Below are 11,665 nucleotides of genomic sequence, written 5' to 3'. Positions count from 1 at the left end.
GAATAAAGTTGGAAACACATGCTTCATATAATCAAAGCTGGGGTGGCCTAATCTTTGATGCCACAACATTACATTTTTATTCTGAGAGTTGGAGCTAACCATAGCTTTCTTTGCTCCTGCTGTCTTCATATCCTTTCCTTCAAAGTAGTAGAGTCCATCCCATTCTTTAGCAGTCAAAATCTTCCTCCCCGAGGTCGAATCCTGAAAAACACATTTAACATCATCAAATATCACCCGACATGCTTTCCCTTTAGTTAATTTGCTCACAGAAATAAGATTGCAAGTAAGAGCAGGGACAAACAAAACATTATGGATTTCCAGATCTTCAGATAGAGCCACACTGCCAACACCCTCAACTTTAGTATACAGTCCAGTTGCCACTTTTACTCTAAGGTTCTCATGGCAATATTTGAGGGTTTTGAAGAAGGACTTATTACCAGTCATGTGATCTGTAGCACCGGAGTCAACAATCCAAGTCTCATCACTAGTTATCATTGCATTGAGGGCTATAATGGAATTACCTGACTGTATCAAGTTCACGTTGGGAACAGATTTTGATTTGTTTTGTTTTTCAAGTATCTTACGAAGCATTTGAAGCTCTTCTCTGGTCAATTGGTCTCCATCATCACCTTTTTCTTCAGAGGAGGTGTGGTGGCTCCTTCTATCTTCCCGTTGTTTCTGTTTCCCTTGAGTTGGTTTCCCATGTAGTTTCCAGCATTCATCTCTGGTGTGGCCTCTCTTGTTACAGTGGTTGCACCACTTGTTCCCTTTCTTCTCAGGGCCCTCTGATGTCTGGAACCCCCTCGTCACCAATGCCGAGCCCTCTGCTGCGGTCAGGCTGCTTTGAGTGAGGTGTCTTCGGCTTTCTTCGAACTTAACCATACTGAAACTTCAAATAGGGATGGCAGCGGCTTCAGTCCCATAATTCTCCCTCTCACTTCTTCAAAAACATCATTCAGGCCCAACAGAAAGTCATATGTTCGTCCTCTTTCCACCAATTGTCTGTAGTAATTAGCATCATCCATATCCTTCCAAGGATGTACTTCAAAGAGGTCCAATTGCTGCCATATCTTTGTCAACGTACTGTAGTATTGAGTCACAGTTAAGTTGCCTTGTTTCAGATCTTTGAGCTGCCTCTTTAGATCTAATAAGGCTGCAGTGTTATCGAGGGTAGAGTAGGTCCGCTTAGCAGCATCCCAGATTTCCTTGGCTGTACTTGCAAGAAGGTATCCTTCACTGATTTCGAGAGTCATTGAATTGCACAACCAAGACATCACCTGATTATTTTCAGCGAACCAGGTATCAAATTTGGGATCATTATGCGAAGGTTGTGTTGCTTCTCCATTGATATACTTCTCCTTACGCTTCCCACGCAGATACATTAATACACTTTGAGACCATTGGAGATAATTGCTTCCATTAAGTTTGTGGGCTACCCCCATAGCTTGAGGTTCAGCGGCTACTGTCAGATCTGAAGAAGGAGTAACCACCGGTGAAGAAGGAGAAGAGTAGCTTGAGTATTTGAAGATGTACCGGACATGAGAACCCTTGGAATATTGCGAACAGACCCAAAAAGTGGTGGGAATTCTGGGTTATCCATCTTCTGGGTCTCTGGGAGGTACTGGAGGTCTCTGGCGGCGGCGCGTGGGCGGCACGCGCTGGTACAGTGGCGGGGCGTGGCGGCGCGTGGGATTCACGCGCGGAGCTTGTAACGGCGCGTGAGGGTCACGCGCAGCTCCGTTGGACGTCGGCTTCTGGGGACGCGCCGATCTGGGGACGCCGGTGAGGCCTGGAGGGGTGGTGTCGTCCACGGACCACTTCTGGTTCCAGTTTCAGGGACGTCTCACTCACTCTCTCTCTCTCTCCTCGCCGTCTCTCTCTCTCTGGCTCACGGCAGACTCTCCAGGACCCTTTCCAAGCTCACACGCTCTGATACCATGCTTAAAGAGTATTGAAAATTCACTCTACCATATTATTTCATATGATTTGGGTACAATATATAGAGTCTCATACTACCGGTTACAATCAATCAGTAATAAATGAAAGATATTGCAATATCACAAGTAATCAGGAATTTATTGTCTAGCTAGAATCATGGGTAATTAATGGAGAGAATAAAGGGAGAGAATCAGGGAGAGAATCAAGGGCTTCTAACACTACACAACTGATAGATGACGGATGCAGAAGCTCTAGTTTGACCACACCAAATTTAGGGCCCTGTTTAGGATCACTTGAACCAATGGGGTTTGGAGGTCAATTGTGTAGTATCATTGAATCTAGTTTAACATGAAAGAATGATAGAACCAACTTTAGAGTCAAATATTTGAGTTGGGGCTCATTTTTCCCACATCTTATTCTACAAACATGCATACAAACAGATCAACATTAAACTCAAGTTTAGGACTCTATCCAAATATGATGGGTGGTGTTGCCAATAGGGATAATTTGCCGGCCAAAAAAAAAAATGCCGTTGACACACACACACACATTTATGTGTGTGTATTTATATATATATATATATATATATTTATAATATAGCCCGGACTTGAGAAATGGGGAAAATTATAGGAAGAAGAGCTTTTGCACTTCGGCTTGGAGGTTTGGTGAAATATCAGTTGAGTTGGGCTGGCCTGAAAGCCCCTTCTTTCTTTCTCTGTGTTTTCCTTTTTGCTTTTTTTGTTTTTAGCATTAATTTATTAAGTTGGCTGATTCAACCCTACTTTTGAAGGGTCAACATTTTTGTTCCCATGATGAAAATGAAGATTAAGGAATATTTAAGTTTCTATTTGCAATAGGAGTTGGATTTAATGAAAGAGACTAATTTTAACACAATTTAGATTGAAAAATTATATTACATTCTCGAAAGCTTGGATTGGTATTATTCATTTTGGACTTTATAACTTTTTATTCAGTCCTTCAGAGTTTGGATTTATATTATGATATTTGCACTTTTAAGAACATTTATTTTCGGTTCTCTGGTTCGGATATCAATTGTGATAATGTGAAAGTGAAATTAAAAAAAAAAAAATCATTCAAGCTTTCGGGTCTAGCCGTAAACCCGATCAATTATGACCAAGTTTAGGAATGACTAACACTATATAAGCAAAACTGCTAAGCCCGCATGAGCCAGACCCACCTGTTTGATAGCTCTTTCTATCTTCTTACACCAGTCACCAGATCCTCCTCTTGTCCAGCTCTAATTTCCCAACCACATCCTCCTTCTCATGAAAGCTTCAACCTCTGATTTTATGACCTTTGGAGATTCCCTCACTTGCAAGTTTCCCAGAAATTCAAAGTCTATCTCCTTTCCTTTTCCATAGGCTCTAGTTAGGGTTCTTCTCCTTTGACAATTTAGGCTTCAAACCTATCTTTCCCCCACCCAAAGAAAATTTTTATTCTTCTAATTGCGAAACATGATTAAGAACCAAAAAAATTTATTTTCAAATCATTTCTAGTCCAATCAGCCCTTATTATTTCTCAAACGAATCCCCGTTTGAGAAATATAGCAGCATTAACATTGGCACATCCCCATATAACATTTCTATACGGAATCTAAATGAAAATTAAGATACACTTAAGTTTGATGTTCTCATAGAGTTCCTCATGAAACTACCGCAAAATTAAGACACCAATCTTCATAGATTTTTCCTTACTTTGCCTGAGGATGGGATGCAATAAAGTCCACGGCAAGATTAATGGAGTTGATCTTGTCTGCTTCGTTGTCAGGAATCTCAAAACCAAACTCTTCTTCAAGAGCCATCACAATCTCCACAGCATCTAAGCTATCCAAGCCAAGATCATTTTGGAAATGAGCATTTGGATTAACCTGACAAAATTCAAGATTGAAATCTCAAATTAAGAAAAACAAGATAGAATTTGCACAAAGCCTGATATGAACTACACTTTTCAAAGTTTGTCGGGAATACAGCTCTCTATACTTTTTATATTTTATATTGATTAACAATTGAACAATCCATCCAAAGCAGAGCCGTAGAATTGGGTGCAGGCAGGATAAAAGAAGAATAATCGCAAAAACAGACATCAACATGTTGATATAGATACACAAATGGAAAAAAAACTTGCAGCACCAGTCATAACCAATGTGGTTCATTTCTCAAATTCAATGCAATGTGCCAGAAAGCACATCTTTTTCAATGGAACTCAAATCAAATACTTCGCTCGGCTTAGCATGATTTTTTTTTTTTTTGGTTTCATTAGGAGCCATAATGCATATATAAGTTATGTAAATAAAATAATAAATGGATAAGTAACAGGTTTTTAGTGACCGTTGGTGCAACAAGGGGCAATAGGCTATAAATAAGTCCCCAACATCTCTGTGTCTCAGTTTTTGTGTAATCTCAGTGAAGTAATCCAGTCTCTTTGTCTCTTTAGCTCTCTAAATCTCTTCTACTCTCCAATCTCTCTATCTCTAACTGTCTCTCTTTCCTTCTTCCCTATCTCCTTTCACATCATTAGTCCACAATGCATAATGAAAAGGACTGCCCTTAACAAGCACAATAACATCAATTTAAAATCCTTCAAATACATGACCTACAGATTTGTACATTCCAAATCTTGAGAAACAAACTGTTTGTCTCCGTAGAATTATCCATTGTCCTGACTGCAAAGCTTTAATAAAATATAAAATAACCTATCCGTGAATAGTCGGTGCAATCCAAATTGTCATGGGAGTTGCGTTCGAAGTCAGTCATCAAAATCTCAATTTTGACAAATAATAAGCCGCATGCAAATCATCTCAAAATATAAACTACGTAAATGCCCGTGTTTGATCTCCTTAACCTCATTGGATAGTAAGTTGCATCCCAGAATTAAAAATAGTATGAAAGAAATAATTTTCTCAAAGGTGGAACTGTGAAAATTTAGCTGGAAATCTAGGAGCTATTACTCAATATAATCCAAATTATACCTCCTTCTTCACGCTCAAAAATACCAAGGAGTCGGACTTAAGCACAACAATACCATCCAATTAAGTCTCATATTTTCCAACATTGTGGGAGATATGTTTGTTTGCCATCATTCCCGCTTGTATATAAAGAATTATTACCCAGTTGCAAGGTATTAGACTAGAGTTCCAAGATAAAATTTCCTAGCATAGAGCATACAGGGCATGTCAATATAAATTTAGATCAATTAAGAAAATGCAGCCGCAAAATCTAATGTGTGAACCATTTTCATGTTTGACATTAGCTAAGACAATAATGAACAGCTAGTAATGGCGAGCTACAAATTCAATTTCCAGGACTACTTGGTCGACTCGTCCCCCACCCCAGCCCCCTTGCACTTCTTTCACTGATTTGAATCACTCAGAAGCAAATCAAAGTTCCCATAAGTCCCATGAAGTATGTCTTGAGGGCTCCAATAAATGGCAAGAAAATCTAGGTTCCAACCACCACGCCATCTTTTTTTAAAAAAACAAATTAAATAAAAAAAGGGTTCTGTCATCCGTTCTCGCTGGTGCCAAATACCCAACAAAAGTAATGTATGACCGCGAGAACAGTGTACCTTGGAAGGGTCAACCTTCTGAAAGTTTTTGACGACGGAGATGACGCGATCGGTGACCTCCGACTTGTCGAGAAAGGAACCTCTAACCTCCTCGGAGGAAAAGCGTCGAAACACGTGAGGGGAAAGCGAGAAGATATTTTGACGCAGAGGCTGCACCGGCACCCTCAAATATTTCAATAGAGGCTGCAAAGCACCCTTGGCGGCCATTGAAGCTTGAAGCTTTCTCCTCTCTTTCTCTCGACTGGTGCTAGTGAGCGAGCAAGCGAACGTCTTCTAGCAGAATCGAATCTAATCTGGATGCCTGCTCGAACCCTACTCGGCTGTAGAGCGGTAAGCTTGCTTCTGGGCCCACGGGCTTGTCATCATCAAGTTTTAAAGACCTTTTTTTTTACCAGCCAAATTTTAAAGACCTAATGAAATGAAGGAGCCCAATTTTGATATCTGTCGTTTTCAAACATTTAACTTTCTCTCTATTATTTTTTTAATACTACCTAACATCATGGGCCTCCGCAACTTCGATATGATCTAGTCAAATCATGGTTTTAAAAATACCTTCTGAAAAAAAGTTATTTTTGAGAATAGATTTTATAAAAAAGTAATTCTAATAAAGTGAAACTGTTTAAAAAGTTGTTATCAGAAACACTTTTTATATGTGCAAATTGCTAAAAAGAGTGTAAGTTAATATGATAATTATATAAAATATAAATTTTATAATATATTTTAATTTGAAGAAATAAATTTGTTAATAATATATTTTTTACCAATATAATTACTAATATATAAGAAAATTTAATTAATAAATAATTAATGTGTATATATTTATAAAATATAAGATTAAATATGTTTATAGAAAAATGATTATTTTGTCATATATTATTAATTGAATAATATATTATTAAAGCACTTCTAAAGGATCGAAGCATCGAAGGCAGAAGGAAGCTTATAATTGAATAATTGAATATGGGGTTTTTTGTCATATATTCTCCGACAGCCATAATCATCACACAACAGTCCTCAAAATTTTGCCCAAAAGCAAATTCATTTTGCTTTTTTGGAAACCATAGTTTTGGACTCCAAAAGCCTTGATTTTGGCCCAAATCACGATTTGATCATTTTCCCAATTGTTTGGCAAATATCTAGCCAAAACCACGTGTTGGGTCCAAAAAGCACTTTTTTATTTTGCCATACAGACTATTAAGGGGGTGTTTGGGCACCTTAAAAAGTGCTTTTCAGAAGTATTTTTTCATAAATCGAGATAAACTTTTTTATATATTTATTTCGTATATTGTAAAAGCATTTTTAAAACTATAGTTTTGATTCCATCCAATCACCTCCTTAGACTAATTCAGATCAAGTTGGGTAGTATTGCAAAAGGTGGCATGACATTCAATTTCTAATACAATCTCCAGTTCTTAACATAATAACTAGTTAAAAATTTAATTTAATTTTAAATATAATATCTCAATTTATTTTATCTCTCAAATTTATAATATTTTATTTAAGATATTTGTATTGATTGTAAGAAGTTCCTACAAAGGGATAATTTCAATGCACCTCATTTGAAAAGATAGTTTAGATTTTAGAAAAGTTAACACATATTTATTATAATTAACTAATTTAACTATTTTTTTGATGTATTCAAATTAATTATTTAGCTCTTACATTAAAAACTGTTGGTTGAATTCCATGAACTAGCATGTAGATGTTTATATTCTCTTTGAATCAATATTTAGATATTTATACCCTCCATTGCTGCCCTTAATAGAGTTAAAAAATCATTTCACATTTATTTTATTTTAAAAAAATATAATTTCATTCCATGATTTTCTAATAATATATTACCTCTGGTCCTAATTATAAAATCCAGTTGACTAATTTGAGGAGATTAAAGAAGTAAGTTGAGTTAGTTATTTATCCTAAATAGATGTTGTCTTTCCTAAAATATCCTTGCTAATCAAGTGTATTAACTAGAACTATAATTATTAGAAGGATTATCTTGAAAAAAATTGAGTAAATATGAGAGACAAAATAGATCGGGGTCTTATATTTAGGACCAAAATAAAAATCAAATGGGGTCTTATATTAAGGACCAGAAGTAGTACTACTAAACGAATGCTCTGTAATCATCATCGCATTCACTATCGTTATATTCCATGGGTGTTCACAGTATGAGGGTTCTATAATCAATGTTTTATGCATGAATATGATGTGCGTAATAAATCATGTTTTAAACTCTCAAACTTGGAAAATTATGGGGTTGATTGTTGGCTTTTGATGTTTAGACATGAAGCAAGGAATTAAAATTCAGGTTATCTCGATTTGTAAGAAAGAAACATAAGTTTAATAAATTTATGAAATACAGTTGTTAATTTTTTTTGGGGCCGAAATTTATGAAATAGTCAAATATTTTAAATGATTAAACATCGTTTTAGAAGATCTTATTCTATTTCTGGAGTTTTCCAATGAAGAGGGAAGACAAGTAAGACGTAAAAACAGAATGCCTTGCACGGTGGGGTGCACGTGAGGCATCTAACGGGCCACGGGAGTTTCAACTTTCAAGAGGATAAACTTGCAGGCACCAGCATTGGCTTGGGACTTGGGTTATCAATAAGAGTTGGTCTAGTTAGTAAGGAGTCGACTCATAACCCAAAAGGTCATGAGTTTGAATCCTGCTGTCCATATGAGGATTTTGTTGGTGAGTGATCTATAAGTATCTCTGTAAGCGCTCTTTTAGCCTGGAAGCATGTCCTTGTCTTAGTGAGCTTTTAGAACCCAACTCATCTAAACTTTTTTATACCAAAAAGAAAACATTGGCTTGGATTCAACGAACTAGCTGCACATATCAAATCAATATTCAAATTCTTATTAAAAGAAGTATTTATATTTAAATGCCGTTTGGTACGAGATTATAAAAATGAGGGGCAATGATTAAAAAAATATATTAAAAGGGTATTTAATATGAATAATTACTTGTTATTTGGAATTAAGCAAATCCATTATGTGAGATTGAGTAATAACATAGAGGAAAGTGATATTCCCCAATTCCATTTACACGGGATTATCTAATTTCATATAACAAAAAATTTCTTCATATAGTCCCAAAAATGTGCAACAAAATTGGCAAAAAAAACAAAAAAAAAAAAGCAAAAGAAAAAGAAAAATAAAAAAGGACCCCAAAAATACGTAGAGAATGGAGGACCGAATTAGAAAAAGATATGGCAGGGACATCCATGTGCTCAAGAGATCAATGAAACAAATTCCTTATCATCATCATCATTATTATTTGATGGGTCCAATCCAATGGATACCAGTATTTTCGGGAAGTATTGGATCTTTCATTAGTATAACTCTGAATTTATTATTTGTCTTCAATTGTCTTTAATTAAGTCTAATAGAAAGGGTTACCTTCTCATAATATGACAAATCAAAATTTAAATCCATATTAGAAGAGATGTCCACGTCCAATAATGCTCTGACAGTGTTTTATTAATTAAATCTATAAAATTTTACTCATTATTTCAAATTGTTGTTTGATCTAATTAGACCAACAATTTTTTTCTGCAATCGATGAAGAGATTGACATGCTTGAGTTAAAGGCTACACCACATGTGTGCCTATAATTATATGTTCTCATACCATAAGGACTAATCATACATGATTATGAGACTTTAGGGACCTAATTGATAAAAATTAGATTTTAGGGACCAAATCAATAAGCGAGGCAAGCTTGAGGACCAAATGTTTCCTTATCCCTAAATAAAATATTTCCTTTCCCAGTCCTCTATCCAAACATAAGGAGACAAGTCCTTGGTGGGTGTATGCCTTAGTTCTCAAGAATTATAACGCCTTCTTCTGCTCCGAGACAAATACAAGAGAAGAATCAGATAAGAAGCTGTAAGAATCAAGTTATAGCAGCAAACGGGACTTGGTTCAGTTCTACTTTGACAAGGCACATGAATTTCTGAATTTCTCATGGCCACCAAAGCTAATGGACTGTGCTTCTGAGATCAAAAAAGGAATAAGAAACAGTACATCAACGCAATAACAAGATTTATGCTGCAAATTACATAGCTCTACATGAATTTGTAAATGATTAAGGAGAACAATCTGAGTCTTGTCAGATAACTATGCGCAAGAACAAGAAAATGAACTAGCAGATTCTGGGTTCCTAGAATTGACAGGAATTCTGATATAAGAAAAGCAGTGAAATATGAGATTTAATCAGTTTCTTCACCATAAAAAACCTGACATATTCAAAAGAAATTTCTTATAAAAAGAAAAATCTATACTCTTCTTTCAATTACAAAGCTGCTGTAATATACAACTTCCAAAACTACTTTGCCCATAGAAATAAAACTATACCAGAGGTCTAGCCAAGTAACTTCAAAAGCCTTTCAGACTCGCTAAAAACCAGTGATACACCTGACCTCACTTCACCATTCCAAGCAGAATGAGAATGAGAATCTAACAAAGTATAAGAAAGAAGCTCAGAACATACTTGTCTAGCTAATCACTCAGCTTGAGATGATGATGACATCAAGTTATCCATCGCCTTCAATGCTTTCTTCTTCTTCTTCAGTGCTTGCCTTGTTATCTACGTTTACTTGACAATCTATGGCAGGTTGACAATTTCCTTCCCGTCGAGAAGCAAATTTTCCATTTCCACATATGGCAACTTGAGATGATGATCCTACATGCGGACTATTGAAGCATGGGAAATTGGTCTGACCATAAGAGGCACACTGCTTATAAGGGAAAACACCTAATTCATTGTCAATTTTCCTCCTAAGATCTATCAAAATGCTTCTCAACCTTGATAACTCGGCCTCAAGAATCGCCTGCTTCTGCAGTTTCCTGACTAGTTGCACATGCTGCAGATGCAATCTCTTGACTTCCTCCTCCAGATAAGCTGTGTGCGCCTTCTTCTTCTCCCTATACTTTCTAACTGCTTCTCTGTTAGTTGAAGGCCTTCTTGCCTTTGATTTGGTATGCTCTTTGTCATCTGGTTCTGGTGCAAAAACTTGTGTGTGAGTGTGATAGCAAGTGTGTGTATGTACAGCATTTGGGCCGGGAGGGTTACAAGTGTGTGTGTGTGTGCAAGTCATGGTCTTGGTGAATGATCCATTCATCATGTTCATGGATGTTAGCGCCTGGAAATCACTGGATGATTCTGTATTCAACAGCATAGCATTATCTGAAAGCTGAATATCTCCATCATCCATGTTTTCTTTCTCCACTTTGAAGGAAAGTTAATCAAAGCCCATCAATAGAAGAACATATGCACAGTACAACATCCAATCTTTGAATATTAACAATCACCATGAAGTATTGAAGTATGAACTGAAAACGCAATGTAACAAATGACTCTGACATGAATCCCTTTAATGTCAAATTGAAGCAAAGGCATCTAGGAGAATAATTCTAGAGCATATGCTAACCGGGCCAAATTCATCAAAGAAGATGGAACCAAAGCCAAACACTGTGCTTCACGCCTCTACCTAAATCTTCCACAGTAAATATGAGTGAATCCGGAAAGCTGAGATTCGGAAAACAACTCAATTGGGCGAATTAGGGAATACCCACAATAGGTTCTCTGCACAATAACGCAGAATCAAAAGTAAAAAGGCGAATCTGAGGATGAAAGGCGAGCGAGAATCAGAGCTCAAGTGGGGAAGACGACAGGTCGATCATGTATACCAGAGAAGAAAATTCAATGAAGAATCGGAAGAAATAGGCAAAACGGATAGGACTGGGCAAAAAAAAAATCCAGAGGAATTCGCATAAATCTTGGGGTGTGGGCTGAATTGGAGCATAAATTCCAATACCTCGTAGCTGAGAGTCACAAGGAATGAGGATGATTTTATGAATGAGTTAGGTTTAGCGCATAAACATAAAGCAAAAGAGCCAATGTTATGCGTCTTCATCATCATCATTCTTCAGTGGTGGAGATTACTATAGCGTTGGAGTCGAAGGGGACAAAAGTCTAGTGATTATTTACGGGAAACGCACACATTCTCAACGAATCTGGTATAATAAACTACAGCGTTGGAGTCAAAGGGGACAAAAATCCAGTGATTATTTACGGGAAACGCACACGTTCTCAATCAATCTGGGATAATAAACATATATACTTGGAAAAATT

At 36.6% G+C, this 11,665-nt stretch overlaps 3 protein-coding genes across 4 annotated transcripts; all 3 read right to left on the bottom strand.

Moving 5' to 3' along the window:
* Nucleotides 1-833: 833 nt before the first annotated feature.
* LOC114719257 (uncharacterized) lies at nt 834-1,382 on the bottom strand. The gene has a single exon (XM_028904729.1). The coding sequence runs from the start codon at nt 1,380-1,382 to the stop codon at nt 834-836; it is 549 nt and encodes a 182-aa protein (XP_028760562.1).
* Nucleotides 1,383-3,417: 2,035 nt separating this feature from the next.
* Nucleotides 3,418-5,824, bottom strand: LOC114719254 (acyl carrier protein 2, mitochondrial). Its single transcript, XM_028904725.1, has 2 exons — nt 5,524-5,824; nt 3,418-3,826 (listed from the first exon to the last, which is right to left on the bottom strand). The coding sequence occupies exons 1-2, from the start codon at nt 5,728-5,730 to the stop codon at nt 3,650-3,652; spliced, it is 384 nt and encodes a 127-aa protein (XP_028760558.1). The 5' UTR covers nt 5,731-5,824; the 3' UTR covers nt 3,418-3,649.
* Nucleotides 5,825-9,065: 3,241 nt separating this feature from the next.
* Nucleotides 9,066-11,338, bottom strand: LOC114719253 (basic leucine zipper 19-like). 2 transcript variants are annotated; one of them, XM_028904724.1, is made up of 2 exons: nt 10,022-11,338; nt 9,066-9,375 (listed from the first exon to the last, which is right to left on the bottom strand). In XM_028904724.1, exon 1 carries the CDS (start codon nt 10,743-10,745, stop codon nt 10,065-10,067), a length of 681 nt encoding a protein of 226 aa, XP_028760557.1. In that variant the 5' UTR covers nt 10,746-11,338; the 3' UTR covers nt 9,066-9,375; nt 10,022-10,064. The 2 variants fall into 2 exon arrangements, with proteins under 2 accessions (XP_028760557.1, XP_028760556.1); XM_028904723.1 differs by having other exon boundaries at nt 9,066-9,378; nt 10,022-11,337.
* Between the last annotated feature and the right edge of the window lie 327 nt (nt 11,339-11,665).

The sequence above is a fragment of the Neltuma alba genome, unplaced genomic scaffold (genome assembly GCF_004799145.2).
Source record: "Neltuma alba isolate B1F8T4 unplaced genomic scaffold, ASM479914v2 tig00011900_pilon, whole genome shotgun sequence".
NCBI classification, from domain to species: Eukaryota; Viridiplantae; Streptophyta; class Magnoliopsida; order Fabales; family Fabaceae; genus Neltuma; species Neltuma alba.
The sequence above is the reverse complement of the archived record's forward strand: the minus strand, read 5'-3'. Positions and strand labels throughout refer to the sequence as shown.